Source organism: Vanessa atalanta, chromosome 13 (assembly GCF_905147765.1).
Source record: "Vanessa atalanta chromosome 13, ilVanAtal1.2, whole genome shotgun sequence".
Taxonomy (NCBI): Eukaryota; Metazoa; Arthropoda; class Insecta; order Lepidoptera; family Nymphalidae; genus Vanessa; species Vanessa atalanta.
In genome coordinates, this window is record NC_061883.1 from 1,442,681 (window position 1) to 1,464,039 (window position 21,359).

Consider the following 21,359-nt stretch of genomic DNA (forward strand, 5'->3'; position numbering starts at 1 on the left):
CAGAATCATATATATCGTATTGAACTTAATTTAATTTTAAAAATTATTATTATTTATTATATTTTGTATCAAACTCGTAAATGCGTTACATTTTGCTGTCTATTGTAATAGACACAAAAAATATACTTAACATGTATTTAAAATTTAATTTTAATATATTTTATTATTATATACACCACATAAGAACTCTTCATCATGACATATTACACAGAGTTAATAGACCTATTTAAATGAAAATGTAATGGCACCAAAGTTTAAATTAATACGCACAATCTCAAGGCACTTAAAAAAGCTAACTAGATATGATAGTATGATGCATCTCACAAAATCAGCGCCATCTTATAATTATCAAATAAGCGATAGGAATGTTAGATCCGGCGCTCCAGTTAAACATTTTTAAAATATTTATTAAGCGAAATTATATTTTGTAATATGGTATATTCAGTCTAGTTGCGAACAAAGATTTGACTTTTTATCTTCAGTTTTCCGTTAAGCAAACAGTAGTCAGTAGGCCTAGACAAAGTTCGGAATCGAATAATGAATTTCTCAGCAATAAATATATGAACCTTGAACCCCTTTTGCGACATGCCATATAGCCAAGATTGGCGAATGGAACATGTCATATACAATTAGTTATATAAGAAAAAAAATATAAATAATTTCCCACAGTTATCAGATATATTTGTACAAAATGCTAGGGAACTACTTTTTTCTTTTTTTAAAGAGCAATTGCATGTTATGGTTAAATTCAATTTAAGTGCAAAGTTTGCGCTAGGAGTGGGAACAAAAATTACATTTACAATTAAATTTGTAGAAATGTCGTTAACTATTATCGAATGCACTTTGCCTGAGGCCGTCTGTTGAGCAGCGCTGTCGGTGTGTCGGCCTGCTTCGGCCTGCGTCGGCCTAGGTGTGCCAGATGAGCCCGTGCGCGGCGAGGCGCACGCGGCCCGTGGCGACGAGGCGCAGCGCGCGCGGGTAGGCGCGGTGCTCCGCCTCCAGGATGCGCGCGCTCAGCGACTGCTCCGTGTCGTTCTCCAGCACGGGCACGCGCTCCTGCACTATAACGGGCCCCGTGTCCATGCCCTCCTGTCGTGCCAAATACATATTAATAATGAAACCTATCTGACTCTTATGACGATAACATTAGGTCAAAATGTCACATTGTACTTTGTAGTATATTGTCTACTTTATATTGAATATTTTATTTTGAATATATGATTACGGTTTCCTATACCTACATGTGACCATAATTTTCTAAGAAAAATGTATAAATATAACTGCACCACTGATATATGTATTTGCAATATTTTTTTTTATCAGTAGTTATTGCTGTTTCATTTGCTTTAACTTTAGATAGGAATCTGACATAAATTAATGGGAGGCTTACATCGACGAAGTGCACGGTACAACCGGACTCCCGGTCGCCGGCCTGCAGGCACTGTCGCTGCGCGTGGAGGCCCGGATGTCTCGGCAGCAGAGACGGGTGAATGTTAATGAGACGGCCCTTCCACCTGAGAAGCAAAACGTTATTTTAAAAGTTTCAAGGTTTTTAACTTAAGTTGACATTTGTCAAACGCAGCTATTATGGAATTAAATGGAACTACAGTAGTTATTTGATAGTTCGGCAACTGTGATTGAGCAATAACTTCGTAAAATAGTTTTAAATATTATGGACATATTATTGAAATTTTTATTTATTTTATCGTATAAAATTTATTTTATTATTTAGATACTATCTCAATTTTATTTTCGTTAGCATAGATAATAAGCTCTCTGTCTATGTATGTTTAATTTATTTTTAAGATATACCTACTTCTGTACAAACTCAGCGGAGAGTATCCTCATGAAGCCAGCGAGGCACACGATGTCGATCTTGTGCTGCTCGAGCGCCGCGGTGATCGCACGGTCGAAATCCTCGCGAGATTCGTAGTCCTTGTGGTTGAGCACCTGAAACGAGGCACAGGGTAACTTAGAAATCAGATAAATATGAAGCATATCATGTAGTAGCTTTCGGTAGAGCAGAAATATCGTCACCAGCGTGGGCACGCCGGCCCGCTGCGCGCGCTGCAGCGCGGGCGCGTCCGCCTTGTTGCTCACGACGAGCGCCACCTCCGCGCACATGCACTGCGCCGGTTCGCGCGTGCTGTCCAGCAGCGCCTGCAGGTTGCTGCCCGTGCCCGACACCAGCACCGCCACCTGACAAATTGTTAAATTGGTCTAAACTCGCAGACACCTCGAGTGAAGCGTGAGTAGTAATAGTAGCTGTTTTTATGTGAAGGGTGTGTTTTACAAAAAAAACTAAATGTTTTAAATAATACATCTCAGGTGCGTTCGGATATGTACGTGCATGTGTCTGTTTTTTAATTGCGTAGGTAGGCTAACGGACAAATGGGCCACGACTGCCCGTAGATTATGGCACCTTAAAAAAATTAACCATTCATCGCCAACGGTCCACCGACGCTGAGAACTGAGACGTAACGTCGCCCGTGTTGGGCGGAATATATAATGCGTGGGCGGTACCTAGTACCGAGTAAACGGAGTCTCAATTTGGGGGCTGACCTTCCTCATGGGCAGCAGCGGCATGCGGCGCGTGAAGTCGAGCGCGGACGCGAAGTTGTCGACGAGCACGCGCGCGCCGCCGGGCGGGCGCGCCTGCAGCGAGCCGATCACCAGCGCGCCGTGCGAGCGCGTTATGTTCATCACCTGGGAGAGGATTCACCTTACTGTCTACGCTATGTCATAAATACGGGAGTAACTCTGTTACTACCTCGTCGCGCTTAAGTCTCTGAAGCGATTTAGGTGGATATGGAGATAGTTTAAGCCTGGGACTCAAAGCCCCGAGGGCATAAAATGGGGGGCTGATTTGTGTGCGGTAAAGCCGCACTAGTTCAGCTAGTACTTTATAATAAAAAAACACGTTTAAAGCAACTTAAATTCAATTAGCGTAATAACCCTAAAAAAAGTAAGGTGCTACACTAAAAAAAAAATTAAAACCATTGACTGTAATAATAATACCGATGGTAAAGTGGACTATCTTACCTCAGCTTGGTTCTCCGGCGACACGATCAACACCATCCCGATACCGCAATTGAATGTACGAAGCATCTCATCGTCCTTCACCGCCCCCGTGTCGGCTATCCAAGCGAACACCTTGAATGAGTTTGAAGTACATATTAGGAGGAGAATTCAAATATTCCATAGCCATTTTAAAGAGAACGAAATACTATTCTACACACGTTGCAATAACTTTTTAGAAAAAAAACACCTCAATGTGCGATATGCTATCTATTTCTATACCAATAGAAATCGATGCGCGGTGTAACGACGATTTTCAAATACAATGCGGTACATTTAAAGAAACATAAATGTATGTGCTGACTTTGATGGCGATCTAACATTGTAGAAGAGTATTAATCAGATCTAACAACAGGAGAGCTACTCCGCAGATCAGCGATTCGCAGTGAAAAAGTACAAGTTCGGAGCGCACTCACGGGGTGCACGTTCCACCAGTGCGCGTTGAGGCGCGCGCGCACGTTGTCGGGGATGACGCGCGGGATGTTCTCCAGCAGCCCGCCGCCCGTGATGTGCGCCACGGCCTTCACCACGCCGCGCTGCAGGGCCGGCAGCACGCTCTTCACGTAGATGCGGGTCGGCTTTATTAACTCCTCGCCTGGAACCACGGTTTTTACTTACTGAGACACCGAACGAAATTGACCCCATTACTTTATTGACAATTTATCTGTTAACGTTACACCTCACTTGGGATTTAATGTCTACGCTGGGTGATGACCACTTTACCAACTCAGCTCAATAGTCAATTTACCAATCAATTCGAAAAATAAAATATTATCGAGTATATTTTCAACGTACAGTTCACATAAATTCTGAATACAGTCGTCACGCCTCAGCAATTCACTTGTTAATTTGAAGCTGTTTGATGTAATCGATACGTAATAAACTATACCAAAAACTTACCCAAAGTGAGTCCCTCTACACTGAAGGGCGCTTTGTCCTCCAGCGTGAGACCCGACTTTTGCATCAGGCTGTGTATGAGACTGAATCCGTTGCTGTGCACGCCGTTGGACGACAGACCGATTACAATGTCTCCGACCTTTATTTGATTAAAATATATGTTATTACGAGCTATGTTTCAACGTTTTGCATTAATTATTGCTTGTCACAACAGTACAAGATATATGTCATGGTACCTTCCCAGGCGGGCTCGCACTAAGCCCGCCCAAGCACAAAGCATAATACGTAGATGTTACAATGCACGTGTAAGTACTTTAAATTGTGCCTCAACAAAAGTCATACTCCACGTCTTTATAATGATAATTTTGTACCTCGTTTACGATTGTATTCGGTCACCAGTGAAGTGTGACCCCTAAAGTAGTATAGACACGGAGGCCTCGCTCACCGAGACGTGGTTGATGCGCGGCAGCACGTGCTCGCGCTCCACGGCGCCCAGCGCGAAGCCCGCGATGTCGTAGGCGCCGGCCGCGTACATGCCCGGCATCTCCGCCGTCTCGCCGCCTGCGGGCAGGGGGGGGCGGTTAGCGGCTGGCGGGCTCAGAGGCGGGCCGGGCGGACGGCGGGCACGCACCGATGAGCGCGGCGGAGGCCTGGCGGCAGCCCTCGGCCACGCCGGCCACCACGCTCTTGGCGACGGCCACGTCCAGCGCGCCGCACGCGAAGTAGTCCAGGAACGTGAGCGGCGCGGCGCCGTTGCACAGGATGTCGTTGACGCACATGGCCACCAGGTCCACGCCGATGGTGTCGTGCTTGTTGATGCGCTGCGCCACCTTCAGCTTCGTGCCCACGCCGTCCGCCGCCAGCACCAGCACGGGGTCCTGCGGGCGACGCCACGGTGCTCAAATCGCATTTCTTTCATTTACATATATACGCTTTCAGTGCGTATTTGTCAAACTTATATTTCATTTAAAGTTGTTTACTCTGATGACTAATTAGTCTATGAATGGCTCATGTTAAAATAGTAATAAAGTAAAACATCGTACCTTATAATCTTGTTCGACGGCTTTTAGTTGGAAGCAACCTCCGAAACCACCGAGACCGCCCAGCACCCCTGAACGCGATGTTGATCTGAAAGCAAACGGCAGGAATGGCAAGGAATAATATTTAAAATTATAAAATATTTAAGTGTGGTCGTTTTTATAAAATATCCCAATACTAAAAATTTGTCGTTTTTTTAAATTTCAGTTTATATTTTTAGAACGAACTTACAATAACAGACGTCTCACAACGTCCTTTTCGGGCTCTAACCTACCCGATTTTACCCTCTTAAGGAAAAGGTTTGGAGCATGTTCTACCAGGATCTTTTAAAGGTTATTATTTTTTTATTTCTCCTACATTCCTTTTTAATTTGATTATCAATTAATGTTCTACCACTCACCTAGCCAGAGGTTTGATCAAGGACACCAAGGAGTCGCCAGCTTCGATATCGACTCCGCTGTCCTTGTACGAGAGAGGCTTGTGTGGAATTGCCTTGTCCGCCAAGTACGGAGCGATTAACGGTTCCATGGCCTGCTTAAAGTTGTCCACGACCACTTGGTGACCACCTGTGGAGTTTGGTAATGCGTTAAAAGTATTAAGGGCAGGTCTTTGTATCAGTTCGTCACGAATGCTTAGTATTGTTGTGCGTTACTACAGGAACAAGGCATATAACATATTAGTTGCCAATTTGGTGGCTCTTTAGCGATGTAAAAGATAGTCACTATTTCTCATAGTTCCAAAGTCTGAGCGGTGGCGACTACTTAACAACAGGCCACTTTTACTACAGAAAAAAAAATTGACGCCCGTCCAGTTAAATAGAGCTGTATTAATATGGTATTATATAAGTATACTTAATTCTTCTCATGTCAGGCAGAAAAATTGTGTCTTGAAGTGTATCGAATATAAGAATGAACGAAGTAGATTTTTGACAATCACAGGGAAATTATTTACTTAAATTTGGTTGTCAAATTAACTCCGTAAATATCTGTTAATGTACAGATTTTGCTTTTACCTTCCCGTCCCATGTTCTGCACCGTGCCGACAACCCTCAACTGTCCCCCTGCCAGTAGCTCCGGCACGTAGAGCGGCTCCGCGATCACCACCATCCCCACTCCGCAGTTGAATGTACGCAGCATCTCGAAGTCCGACACGCGACCTGACACACACACACCACTGTAGCCATACATCAGGTTACACAATGCGTGCACACACGCGTATACGTCATAATACGCACGCGAATGTATAAAATTTAATTATTACAAAGAGAAAAAAATCAATTGTACCATTTAAAAATAGAAAAATATATATATAGGTCCAACTGAAATATTTTAAAACACATACCTTTAGCTTGGAGCCATCCAAAAATAGGCTTTATGTCAAATTTCGTAGCGTCCAATTTAACTTTGATACCGGGCGGCAAAATTCTCGGTATGTTCTCCAATATTCCCCCACCGGTGATATGCGCCAAACCCTTGATGAGGTCTTTCTTAATGGCCGGCAGCAGTGCTTTTACGTAAATAGCAGTCGGCTCGAGAAACTCTTCACCGAACGACTTGTTCGTTGTACTGAAGGGAGCTTTTTCGTGGAAGCTAAAATAATAATAGATGAACCGTCAAAATACTGTTACTTATTGTCCATGCTAATAAATAAATAGTTAAGATTTTGTTTGTTTATTTATATAAATTTGTTGGTATTTTTTTTTTATTCTCTTTTAATTTTTTAGTTCTTTTTTTTTGTTGTTTTCTTAGAGTTAATGTATATATTTCCTATGGTTTTTATTGTTTTGTATTTTTGTTTTTTTATTATTTATGTTTGTAATGTATGTTTGTCCTGAATAAACATTTTCTTATTCTAATATTACAAATGTATTAGTAGCTCTGTCTGTCTGTCTGTCTGTTGTTCTTTCATGCCTCTAGAGTGCTCTCACACTAGCCCTGGTTGTGTGTTGGCTACTATTGAAACATTAATAATTGCCCATAGTATGATTTTGACGTGTGACGTACTAGCCTCCACGCGTGGCAACGTGCGTCGTGTGTGCGCCGCGCTTTATGTTCAGTAAGTGTAACGAAAGATTATCGTTCTCCTGATCTACAAACAATATCACCCATCTCTTGGCTCGTGTTCTTCAAGTGTGTGCAGACCAAAGGAGCACTCCCAAGTGTCTTCGAGAGAAAAAACTCCCCCCCCCCTTCTATTAATCTGAATACAGTCCACTAAGCCCTTGCGTATACAATATTGATAACTTACATCAATATATATCATGATGTGGTAAGTGAGGAATGCTAGTACCATTTACTTAATAGATTATCAGCAGTTGACAGTTATTATTCAGATTTAGACTTCAGGTTTAAGTGTATCGATTTGATAAGAATTAGATTTAAAGAGAATGTTGTGCGGCCACATCCATCAAATTGCTATAGTGCGACTTTAATGACATATGCGTCAAACAAAAAACAGTTTTACCAATGTAAGCGGCAATATAATAATTGCCAGCGATGTTAAAATTCTCTTTGACTATTCTACGTCTAATTCTTTAAAAAAAAAAACAAACAAAATATCACATCGTTCCGCTATAAGATAACGACAGTTTCTGGACAAAATAAAAGAACTATTCGGCAGCTACCTGTGGCCCGTCTCGGCCATGATCTTCTGCACGAGGCTGTAGCCGTTGCTGTGCGCGCCGGACGAGGCCAGCGCCAGCACGGCGTCGCCGGCGCGGATGTGCTTGCTGCGCGGCAGCTGCTTCAGGTTGTCCACCACGCCCACCGCGAAGCCCGCCAGGTCGTACTTGCCCACGTCGTACATGGACGGCATCTCCGCCGTCTCGCCGCCTGCAGTGCGCGGGACGGGCTCTTATCGATTACAGACCAACGCGTCCGCACGTACGTACGACGAGTTAAACTCATACATGGATAAAACCAATTCAATTCTTATTTAAGAATTATTCGAAAATTTAAATTTGGCCCCAAAAACTACGACATGTAGAAACTATTGAACAAATAAGAGGAGAAAAGCCAAATGAACGACATTTGACAGCGAATTGACGCGATATCATTGGTCGAGTTTGATTAATCTATGATATTCACTATGGATTTGCGAAAAAATGGCGTTTCGAACGTCGACGAAACTGTTATGGGAATTTTAGAAGTAAAATTAAAGTGAATATAAGTAGTTAAGTGTAATAGTGTTGTATTTTAAATAAAGACATTAATCATAAACTCTTAGTAGTGCCCAAAGGTAAATTTAAGGTTTATTTATCTTTATTCCTACTTCGATTGAAATAATCTATACAGACACACAAATAATTTACAGGATCAGTAGAACTTGTGACTCGTTCCGTAATCAGGATACTGACCGAGTAGAGCGCAGCCCGCCAGACTGCAAGCGTCGGCGATACCCTTGACGATGGTGGCGGACACAGTGAGCTGCAGTCTCCCGCACGCCAGGTAGTCGAGGAAGGCGAAGGGCTCCGCTCCGGCGCACAGGATGTCGTTCACACACATGGCCACCAGGTCCTGACCTATGGTGTCGTACTTCTGCATAATCTCTGCCACCTGTGCAACAAACATCAATAAAAATATAATTACTTTAATACGAAAAGCTTACACCCAATTAAATCAAAATATACTTTATTCAAGTAGGCATTTACAAGCACTTTTGAATCGTCATTTAACAAACTATTTAAAGTAAAGCTACTACCGGTTCGGAATTTAGATTCTACCGAGAAGAAACGGCAAGAAACTCAGTAAAAATACAGTCATGTTAGTTAATTACAATTATATATGTATGTTTTGTCTCCTGCCTGGAAGTCAACAAGCATTAACTCCACGCTTTTTTATCATCTATATAATCTTGTATCGAATAATATTCCTTCTTTACTAGTGTATTTTTTACAAATGACTCGAATCTATGAAACGGCAAAGTTAAAAATGTCTGCGGAATTTTATTATAGAAATTGAATAATTATTATATAATATCGTTAATTGTCAAACTTAAACAGTTTAGAATTTTAATTCTGATGAAATGAATTAGCAATGAACTCAATCTTTACTCCTTTCCACCGTAATTTATAATAAATTACGTAGATGTTAGCTATAGTGATTAGATATATGAGGATTGTCTATTTATACAAAATATTAAGTGGGCTTTGTTTTTGTAACTGCTTTGCACATTTCTTAATCCACTAATGCAATGTGTAGGTGACGCCTCAAGCCTTCCCCTAACAGAAGACGAAGAAGTAATTGTTACACTGGTGTACTTGTTTAGTATAAATTAACAATAATTCCATGTGACACCGATTATAGAACTAACCTTAAGTTTAGTTCCGACTCCATCCGTCCCTTGAACTAAAACGGGGTCCTTCAAACTAGGGTCCATAGCGGAGAGCTGGAACAGTCCACTGTAGCAGCCCAGCCGGCCGAGCACTCCTGGGCGGTGAGTGCCAGTCGCCAGCGGCTCGATGAGACGGATCAAGTTGGCAGCTGCGTCGATATCTACTCCACTTTCGAGGTATGAGAGACCGTTGACCCTGGAAATTTATGACGTATTTCGATGATAACTTTACGGAATATTCTAGAAGAAATTATATAGATGACGTCAGAATGAAGTTATATTTTAATAGATCAGACTCACTGTACACAGTAAGCATTTTTATTGGATTTATGTATTATATCAAATGTTCTTTAAATTGTGAGACCAAACTATTTTGTTTAAGATACAATCATATTGTATTAATTTTAGTTACTGTTTATTATTCTCTCTTAATAATTTACGTCTTTCAGTTTAAAATAAATTAGAGATTACAAATAAAAATCTTTATGCATTCTAGATATTAATTAGACCAATATTTTTAGTACTAAACCCACAGGAAAGGAATGAAATAAAAAAATATGTGAAAATTGCATATTTATTGCAATAAAATGAACTGGTACAGATAATGAAAGATAACGCAAACAATATTAATGAAAAAAAATGCGAGTATCGTGCGTAACTCATTCATTCGTTCTTCAATCAGAACTGAAACAAATCGACAGACATGAGCGAGCAAACGGAAACAGGACAAAACAAAAAAACATGCGGCGTCATAAACATATATTAATTGTATTTAAAAAAAAAACATGGTATATCCCATTGAAAGTAAAGTAATGTTCAAACCGATAAATAATTAAGTTAAGAGTTAATATCATAGAGTATGAGCGAAATGGAAATATATAATGTAGTATTATTTTATCCGCATGCGAAACGACAAACACGAGGACCATGACCCACGGCTCGGCGCGGCGCACTCACTTGGAGAAGGCCCGGCGGGCGATGTCCTTGCGGAACTGCGCGCCGGGGAAGTCGATGCCGGCGGCCACGTTGGTGGCCAGCGTGGCGGCGTTGCGCAGCGAGTTGGTGCGCGCCGCCACCAGCAGCACGCGCCCGCCCGCCGTCACCAGCGAGCCGTTGGCGCCGCGCGCCACGCCGCTGTGGAACACCACCACGCCCTCCTTCGGCACCTGCGACAGCCCTGTCCCGACCGCCTCGAGGTTATTTCAGTGAGCCCGTGGGTTTCATTGCGTGCTAAGCTCCCACCGGTTCGGAATGTACATTGTACCGGGAGGAACCGACGAAAATTTCAGTACATACTTTTTTTCATATATTATAAACATTTGAAAGGATGGATGGAGGCTTATCTTGAACGGATTTAGATAAAATTTGGAATTCATAAATTGACACCGGCTACCCAACACCCGCCCTGCCTCACATTCGAGCGCAACCGCGGGCAAAGATATGTCTTCTATATATTCTTGTATTGTATAATAGTTTTATCAAAGTTATACGAATTTACTTTTTATATTTTTATATCTAACTCACCGCTTATGACGCAGCCCTTCGTCGACGTTTCAGGGTATCCTTTGGAAGCGATGACGACACCGACAACTGATGTATTAGTGTTCCACTTAACTGGTACTTCTTTCAGAGTACCGGTAACACAGGCCTATGTAAAAAAATTTAAATAAACCACAATAATATTAGGTATATTTTATTTATAATTTAATTTTGATTGTATGTTATGGAGCTCACCTTCATAATACGATACAGATCGGTTTCCAAGAGCAACATCAAAACTTGTGTCTCGGGGTCTCCAAAACGGCAATTGAACTCGAGGGTCATGGGCCCAGCTTTGGTCACCATCATGCCAGCGTACAGCACACCTACAAATGAAGTTAAGAAATTTGACCATTGTTTATTACTATAATTGATACTTCTTGGACTATTATATAATTTTACGTTCAATGTAATTTATTTCGAAAAATGATTATATTTCGATTTATTAAAAAAAAAAGTTATGTTATATTATTTATTAATAATGGTTAATATTTTGCCCATTTGCTAATACTTCATAAAATCCATATACATATATATATATTTATTTATCGTATCTGTGATATCTTAATGTAATAGAATACCTTTAAATGTACCACAGAATAATAATCATCATGATACTTAAAAAAAAAAACATTTATTCCATACTCCGGAACACAGCGGACCTTGACATTGTAACAGTATCTGTTTACTTACATCAACAATTTATTTAAGAAAACAAGTTGGACGCAACTTTTTCGAACATTACTCATTTATAAAATCGTTCAAGCAAATAACGACTTTAAAAACATATACAAAAGTATTATTTTAAGTGGAATCCTTTAATTTAGTTGACAGAATTTGTTTTTCATCCACTATCATAATTTATCAGTCTCTTAATTACAACTGTGGTTATCAATATCTTGTATAAAACGTATGAAGTTTGATGTAACTAGCTTGAGAATAATGTTAGCAATTAAAAAGTTAAATTTAGCTTTATCAGCTGTTACTAATGTGTAGAAATTATAATACTGATAAAAAAATATCCATACGATTTTCATTTAACAAAACAACCATTACTTAATAGATGTGCCATTTTTAAACATTTATTTAGTTATTATATGTACTGTTAACTGTTAATATTACGCCTATCGTATTGCACTAGTTATTGTCTACAATTATGTATTATAAAATATTGTATCTTATGATAATTATGTCAATATCTGTAAACGTGATTCATAATGCTTAAAATACTAACTAATGTAGTTGTGTAGCCGTAATAATAGATGGCGTTGTTTGCAAATCATTACTATCACTGTAGTTTGTTAAACGTAAAGGTAGATGGCGTTACTTGTATAACGTTGATAACAAAATTTGTAATAACGTTCATTCCGAGTGTATAAATAAGATGAAAAAGTGAACTATGCTCTCAATCATTAAACAGAAGTGCTGAAATATACTGCATTTCATTACCACGCCCTAACAGTACCAATATATGTCGTGGTAAACTTTATTCGTCTTTCTGATGGTATTAGATGAACAATTTATGATCACTATAACATATTTTAAATGATCTCCTGCCCTTATACTATGCCCTGTTACTCGACTGCATAGAGTCCGTAACTCTTTTGTGGGGCAATGCATACGGTTTTACAACAGGATCCCAGAAAGCGTTCAAAATGCTTCTGTTGCCAAATTAAAAAAAAAAATGTTAAGGAACGCTTACGTGCGAAAGGTTTATGTATGATAGCACACCTTGGGAATGAAATTAGTGAGTTTATGTATGATAGCACACCCTGGGAATGAAACGATCGCCTCCTGGCTATTTCTATTCATATACAATATATGTACATAATTAGATTGACAAAAAAAAGACCCGCTGAGTTTCTTTCGCCGGTTTCAGGTGAGGGTGTTTCATTTTCCCAACCGGTGGTAGTGTTTAATTTGACTATGAATAAGTAAGTATAATGCTTCTATATTGAATAAAGTAATTTGAGTTTGAGTTTATCACAATTGAAGGAGCAATGCCCTGAATTCGACAGGTAACACTGTAATCAATTTATCAAATATACTATGATAATTATTGTATAACGCCGATATGTGGCCACGTATAACACGAAAAATCTCATTTATATATATATTAATACATAGTTTGCTAGTTTTCTATATAAATATAAGCTTGAAATAATATTAATAATTAATTAATCAGATAGGTCAAGAGATGATCAAAGGCGTAGTATAATCATTGTATTTGGAGTAAATATTTACACAGCATCTATATTGATAACAAACAAGATTAGAATATTTGCGACTTAAAATCAAATCATTGAAAATTATTTTGTAAATGTGTTGCCCTTTTATAATATTTTTAATATTACCAAAAAAGTGTACATTTACTAAAATATGAATGATTGACAAAAAAAAATTTAAAAAGTATACACAATTTTAAATTAAAAAAACGACTAGTTATTGTTTTTTTGTTTATACATATACATAATGACCAAAGTCAAGAATAGAATACCATCGACGTATCCAAAAGTTAAAGTATTATATAATACGCGTAACAAATATTTAACAATAAATCTGAACTATTGTCAAAAATTTCTTTATTTGTAACGCTTTCATGTGTTAACTACGCAACCGATCAATTTACAATAAAGGAAATAGGATACCGACCACACGACACCCTCACAAGTGGAAGAAGCTGAGGGCAGAATCAAGTTATTTATAATGCAAAAATCATTTCATTAAATTAACTTTAAACACTAAATCAAAGATAACAATATAATTTACACAGATACATTATACAGTTTATTTATGATAAACAATAATTTCTAGTTGTTTATGACAGGCACATGTCAGATACAGGCGGGAAAACGACTTAAAAATTGAGTTAGTCTGTCACCTTTGATAACTAAAGTTTAATTGGTATCTCGTGCCGCCATGATAGTTAATATTTCAAAACAGATCTAGATCTTGCATATACGACTATGTAATAAATACGTCTGTTTTAATTGCTTTTGATACCGAACAAACAGTTTACATCCCGATTTATATAGAAACGTAAACGTCGATTCAAACCTTTCTGTTTTGAGACGCTGATTAAAGTCACGATTAAAATTTTGCAGATATTGTTACGATTTTTTTACGAAAACAATGGAATATTTTCTTGATGATAACCCTCGCTACGTCACCATCAGACACTTACGAATATCTTTGGACTTGAGATAAGAAATTGCAATGAATTAGCTAAATCAATAATTTTCAGAATTTTTATGTATATTAGTTTAATGGTAACATCTGCCTTTCCATTCTGTAAGAATACGTATCGCTAAGATATTTTGATGCGTTTGTTAATAAAATATTATAACGCAAAAATACCGAGGGTTAAAAGTATTATTAAAAGTTTTTAAGTATTAATTTGAACTCACCAACATATTTGATGCCCTCAGCTTTTAAGCCGTCAACAGCGCGTTGCAATACTTGGTCCTTAACATCAGCTAGCTGTTCTGGCGTGATCAGAGGACAGGGGGAGTAGGCTCCCATACCTCCCGTATTGGGTCCAGTGTCCCCATCACCAATGCGTTTGTGATCTTGTGCTGGTGGCATCATTGATACGGTTTCACCATCAGTGAAGGCCAGTACCTAATTGGAAATGAATAAATTTAAAGAGCTTATTAGCATAGGACATCACACAAAAATAGTGACTTAATTTACAAAGACAGTATAAAATGAGGAGTTCTATGACGAGCATTGGGGCATTTACAAAATGTTTAATTATTAATATGTTTTATGGAGTATAATACTACTGCATAGGTCCATAATACTGATTTATAATCTTTTGATTTGATTTGATATCAATCCGCTACAAATATTTGATAGCAACAGTTGCTAAGCTCTAACCGTAATAGACCCATTGATGTTAAAGTTTTACATTTCAATTTTCATTTCAATGTTTGCAATTGTTTTTTTTAAATAAAGAACTTTATAATGGATATACATAATGATATTGTTGTAATCTATATATATAACGATCCTACCTACCTAATTTCATGTTTGTAAAGCGTAACACCTACAAACTTGAAATTTGGCAGGTAGGATCTTTATACGATGTCGACCTCCGTGGTCGAGTAGTGTGTACACCGGTTTTCATGGGTACGCCACTCCGAGGTCCCGGGTTCGATTCCCGGCCGAGTCGATGTAGAAAAAGTTAATTAGTTTTCTATGTTGTCTTGGGTCTGGGTGTTTGTGGTACCGTCGTTACTTCTGATTTCCATAACACAAGTGCTTTAGCTACTTACATTGGGATCAGAGTAATGTATGTGATGTTGTCCAATATTCATTTATTTTATTTATTTATTTATACGATATAGACGGATTACGAAACTCTACGAATATAAGGGGGTAAAACGGGGGTTGGAGGTTTGTATTTTATAAATTTCGTGCGGATAAAGCGGCAGATTCAGCTAGTAGTGTATATATACGTAAATATACCAACTATGCTTAAAATCTACCGAAGGGTATTTCGAACTCTGATATTGTAAATAGTACCTAACAGTTATAATGAGTATACTTTCATGAAACAAAGAAAATGTAAAGTTGATGTCAATGACGTGTATATTATTTGTTTAATCAATTCAGTTTACAGTATGTACAAGACTTTTCTTTGATAACCTTTATTCAAACGCAATGACCTGCGTGATAATTGGTAGATATTATCTCAACGCAACCCTGATAATTTCATTATCAGCTCGTTAAATAAAGGCCTTTTTAAACTGAATTACCCTGTCTAGGAATGTTAATACAATAAAATTAAAAAAAAAAACTAAATTTGTTAAGTGTGATAAAGGTCTATGTAGGCCCGTCCAACTTATGGGCTCATGTATATAATACTGTTTTCTTAAACACACTAAACACTTAATTTGATGAAGTTAATCCATAACAGTTTCTAGTTAATTACATCATATATTTAATTATTTCATATAATATTTGCTATATAACGGTCTCAAAATCAACGGTTGTAAAAAATACATTGGTAAAGAAGGCATATTATTCGATACAAGATTATATAGATGATAAAAAACCGTGGAGTTAATACTTGTTGACTTCCAGGCAGGAGACATAACATACATATATAATTGTATTTAACTAACATAACTGTATTTTTAGATATTGAAAAAGAGTAACTACTGAGTTTATTGTCGGTTCTTCTAATAGAATCTACATTCCGAACCGGTGGTAGCTTTACTATAAATAGTGTGTTAAATGACGATTCAAAACTTCTTGTAAAAGCCTACTTGAATAAAGTATATTTTTATTTAAAAAACCCATGACTTTTACAAATTAAGGATATCATAAAATGATTTTACGGACAAAGCAACTAATCCTAAAAACGATGGTTCTTTTTTACACTTTAAAAACTATGAATTAAATGCATTGTATTAGAAATTGCAATTACATGAAACTAGGTTCATTGAAATAAAATTACAAATTAAACTTTTGAATATTGTGATATTCCATTCTTGAAACCGTTTCTATACATATATTTAGACATTTCTTTACGTGATTACAATTTAATTTAAGTTTATCTTGTCTCCCCCATCGTTCAATGAGCTTTGCTATTGACACGACCCCGGCTATCGTGCTGTCATTTTTTATAACATTAACGTAAAACATTACACCTAGTCATGTATTACGTAAATCGAGTCCATGACGGTGCCGCATGAATGTAGCAATAAACAACATTTGTTTAGTAATTTGATATCAATAAAAAAAACCGGTCAAGTGCGCGTTGGACTCCCGCGGAGAGATAAATATTTAAAATACTATTTTTTTGCCCGCGGCTATGACCGTTAGGTCGGTCGTAGCGTTTAAGCATAGAAATGTATGTCTATGTCCTACCTTGAGGTTCCAGCTTCTTCAAATTCGGTTTGTCCGTGAAAGCATAATAGACAGACGGAGTTACTTTAATATTAATATAGATAAAAATATTTCGCAACACATACAATGTATATCTAATATGTAAATTTCGTTGTATTATTTTCATAGAAAATTTAAAAATATATTTTTATATCCATAGCTGCGAAGGCTATCGAGTTCGTATGAAGTTAATTAACTTCAATTAATCTAAGGCCCGTGATCAATGACCATCATTAAAGTAACAGGCAGCTAATGTTCCACAAGTGGGCAAAGGCCTTCTCTCTTCTTGATCTACATCCAATACACTTACCGACACTTCTTCACCTTCCAGCAGTTCTTCAATGACCACGGTCTGACCCGCTTTGCCATATTTCGCTTCGGTCAGTATTTCATCGACGGCATTGCATGCTTCTTCCTTGGTGGAAGCTACTACTACACCTTTGCCAGCTGCTAGGCCTGAAGCCTTCACTACTAGAGCTGGGAATTTTGCACTAAAATAAAAAAAATAAAAAATAATATTTGCGACTTAGAAGACAACAGAATACAAAAGTCTTAAATAATCATTTTCTCAGTAATATATTGTATTTAATTTGTGTTTATCATTAAATTTCCATTGACATTGGGTTTATCAATTGTTGGAAGTTGGTGTTTTGAAATGGCCAAATTGGCCGTCAAAATCGCCGAAGTCAATCCTGCATTTTTTTTACGAAAATACTACATATATAGAACATAGTAGTGAAAAAATTATGACCCCAAATCAAATTATATAAGAAATTATCAATTCACTAAAATATTCTTCATGTCACTCATTGCGGATTATAATAATGTATTTAAAATTAACTGTTAATTTTAAATGTTAACATCATTTCATGTTGAACAACTTACTTATTAATGAATTCCTTCGCAGGCTTCGCTTCACTAAACGATTGATACTTCGCTGTAGGAATCTGATATTTGCTCATGAATTTCTTGGACCAATCCTTATTAGCTTCTATTTCAGCGCCAGCTTTCGTGGGACCGAAGCATTTGATACCATGTGGTGTTAACGCATCCACGATGCCATCTGCTAGAGGATCTTCAGGTCCGACTACAACTAAATCGATGGAGTTTTCTTTGCACCAAGTTACCAAAGCCTAGAAAAAAGTAATCTATTACGTACGGCCGTTTTTCGGTGCACCAAAATAAATAACCAATTAACTTCACGAACTTTCTGCATGCTTTTTCTTATAACCAATACTAATTATACAAATTTATCAGCTGTTGTTCCGAAAAGTCTATATCTTCTACTAAATTAGACTTATGTACATGTTCCCAAATATAATGGTAATATATTAACTTTTAAAATTACAGTTATTCGATTATTGACGTAGATTTCGATAACAGGAAAAAATTGTAATTACTGCAAATAATTCTCCAGAATTCAAACGCTCAAAGTTTAGTGCTTTGTTGTATAATTTCGGTAAGTTTTAAATAAATACTTATTAAATGCAGATTTAATAAGTATTTATTGCAAATAATAAAATATAAATTGAAACCCTGTAAAGGCGTATCCTGCGACCTGCCACCGAAATAAACCGATCTGTCAAATAATATCGCGATTTCACTATACCAGTTATCATTTTGGGCTCAATATCAAAATGCCAATAATAAAATTAATTTAATTTTTCACCGTTTCCTTAAAGTTAAGTTTTGTTAAACTTGACTTAAAATTGAGCCCTTAAATCTTTGGCCTGTGAGGAAATTGACATTCCAAAACTTTCTGAAGGTCTTATTGTATAGAAACTATATGAAAAAAAAAATTGGAAAGATATTTTTAACATGTATTTAGTTTAATAAGTGATGTTTAACTTATTAGATATATTAAAATTGTGAAGAGCCTGGCAACTGTACAAACAAAGACTATAATATCAAACAAATTAAACATTTTAATACTAGTTATTAGTTGTGATCAGTGACTTTGTTCATGTTTTAAGGGTTGGTCATCAGGTGTTAGGCATAAAATAGTCGGTACAGACTAACATACATAGTTACTTTCGCATTTATAATATTAGTACAGATTAAAATTATATTCAACATCTTTTAATAATAGGATTTTAAAAGATTAAGCACGAGAATATCTTTTGTAACTTTTTTTTTTATTGTTCTTTATGTTTAAGAATAAAAACTATTTAGAATTTTGGCAATTATTTTTGTTGTTGTGTTATAAATTTGTAATCATTAATTGTAATGCCCGATCCACATAGCAACATAATAGTCACTATGAAAGTTTAGTGCAAAGGTTATCAAGAATTAGATTGTTGAGTTGCTTGTATGAGCCAGTTGTGATAAAGTTTCTTTTTGGCAATAAAAAAAAAGAAAAAGTATTAAAAGCTCGTTGTTGATTTTTTTACTAAACTAGTAATTTTGTTATCCTCACTAAACAGCAAACAACAAAATTTGAGACAAAAAAATGAAAAAATTGTAACATTTTTTATTGATTTTTTCATTTTAATTACATATATATATTGTTATATTCATATAAAAATGTAGAAACTACATTTAACATTCGTTTAATTTAGTTACAATTATTTCCTATACGGAAAAGAAAATGTATGAAATAAGAAATTCAACATATTTTTTTAATAATTAGTGTCTTTTTTTTGTGTACATCTATACTAGTTGAGTGTTTAATCAGTGTTATTATGTCACATATTCACATTTTACTTGACATTGTTAAACCTCACCCTGATAACGAATAAACAAGTTTAAATTTAGAGTATTTTTTTTTTTTTAATTATCACTTTAAAAAAAATTGTATAGTTCATATTTTAATAGAATAACAAGTGAAATGTAGAAGAAAATTTGTGTTACATAAGGTAATACTTATTAGATTCTAAATTGGTAATTAAGTTGTAAACAAACTGGAATTATTAATTCTCATAACATATAACTCTTATTAGAAGAATGTTGTATGTTTACAACAACCAACTTGGTAAAAAAAAAAAAATTATATATATACTTACAGGGTAATCTTTGATATTTAAATCGACACTCGTAACGTTGTCTTTTGTTGATGATATACCGACACTACCGGGCGCACAATATATTTGTTTTACTAGCTGAGATTGAGCTAGTTTCCAACAAATAGCATGCTCCCGACCACCGCTCCCGATCACCAATACTTTTTCGGACATGTCTTACAAAAATTAGAATTAATTTTAAATGAAACACTTATTTACAATATAGACACCTCGTGTTTTGTTAATATCATTTATTATTTACGAGATATATAAAAGTATTTTAAATGAATCAGATAAGTTTGATTTTACTAATATATATGGATATTCTTATTAGTATAATTACTGTAAATTTTCTAAGAACTTAGTATTTATTTTTTTAAACTAAATACAACACCACTCACAACACGCGTAAACTTTAAAATGACATTTCGGTTTGACGTTAGGTTGGAACTTTAGTAAAGTTTCTTTAGTATTGTCGATATCGATAAAATTTATCAACTTTTATTATTAAATATTTATGTTCTTTAATGTTTATTTATTATTTATTTAATCTTCTTATAATAACGCTATTATAACTTTCTTTAAGTTTTAGAGGATTCAAAAAAATTAGTAACATATAAAAGTAGCACATGTTAAAATACCATTATTACGTTTTGAACTATAGACTACGGTATTATATTTACAATATATATCCAAAAGTGTTTTTTTTAATTGCTCTATATTTAAAATTTAATAGAGTTAATATATTGATTACTTTAGGTACAAAATTGTCGAGATTAGTTAGCAAAGCTCGCGACAATCGATGTAATAAATCACGTCATAATTTTAATCATTTTATATCACATAAATATATCGATTGTATGACTACATCTCTATGAAAAAGAAACGAAATTGTAGCGTTACTTGTATCAGTGTAATAACGTGGTAAGTGCAAAACGACAAGAGGTCAATCTCGGGTACATAGTGATGAAATCTACATCTATTTACGAGTTCAATCATACCATACAATGACGTTTTGTATATTTCGAACCTACAAATAATAATTTATATCAGTTTTCATATGATACTCCTGTTAAAGTTTATTATACGAAACATTCACTAAACACTAATAATTTAATATTTTGTTTAAATTATCCTATTCTACTTATGAATGATGAGTATGGATTTCATTAAAAAAAGTTTTTCCGGCAAAAATTTTCGCATTTTTAGTTCTAATTTTAGGCAAATCATTTAAAAGGTAAGGTAAAAATTACAACGAAGTTATGTTGAATAAATACACCATAATGTAATTCATAATATATAAATGTGTAATATCTTCGAAAATATTAATTTAAATTACATGCTGTAAAAGGGCATATTTATCTATATTAAATGCACAATGTATTCAAGGTACTTAATTGGAGAAGGATTATTGCTGCTTGGAAGGATTAGGTATTGTCTAAGGAATAAGCTGTATTGTTTAAAATCGCTTCAAAAATAAGCCATTATTTCACGTAAAAACTGTAAAAAGTAAAGGATAAAAAATGGTTATTGTGGGTTATCCCTGAAAGATAGACATATACAATCGGACTTTTTAAAGTG

At 36.0% G+C, this 21,359-nt stretch overlaps 1 protein-coding gene across 1 annotated transcript; it reads right to left on the bottom strand.

Moving 5' to 3' along the window:
- Positions 1-883: 883 nt before the first annotated feature.
- Positions 884-20,112, bottom strand: LOC125068023 (trifunctional purine biosynthetic protein adenosine-3). Its single transcript, XM_047676979.1, has 24 exons — positions 19,782-20,112; positions 17,665-17,912; positions 17,090-17,270; positions 14,292-14,505; positions 11,080-11,210; positions 10,870-10,993; positions 10,303-10,522; positions 9,325-9,541; positions 8,369-8,567; positions 7,637-7,844; positions 6,355-6,602; positions 6,026-6,169; positions 5,414-5,579; positions 5,019-5,103; positions 4,607-4,853; positions 4,421-4,536; positions 3,979-4,114; positions 3,495-3,673; positions 3,043-3,153; positions 2,563-2,706; positions 2,038-2,199; positions 1,817-1,950; positions 1,391-1,514; positions 884-1,089 (listed from the first exon to the last, which is right to left on the bottom strand). The coding sequence occupies exons 1-24, from the start codon at positions 19,950-19,952 to the stop codon at positions 907-909; spliced, it is 4,092 nt and encodes a 1,363-aa protein (XP_047532935.1). The 5' UTR covers positions 19,953-20,112; the 3' UTR covers positions 884-906.
- Between the last annotated feature and the right edge of the window lie 1,247 nt (positions 20,113-21,359).

Coding starts and splice junctions, on each gene's coding strand:
- LOC125068023 (XM_047676979.1), bottom strand. CDS start 19,952: ATGTCCGAAAAAGTATTGGTGATCGGGAGCGGTGGTCGGGAGCATGCT. Junction 14,506..17,089: donor TGGAAGGTGAAGAAGTGTCG/GTAAGTGTATTG, acceptor ATTTCCAATTAG/GTACTGGCCTTCACTGATGG. Junction 4,854..5,018: donor CCGTCGAACAAGATTATAAG/GTACGATGTTTT, acceptor CGTCGCCCGCAG/GACCCCGTGCTGGTGCTGGC.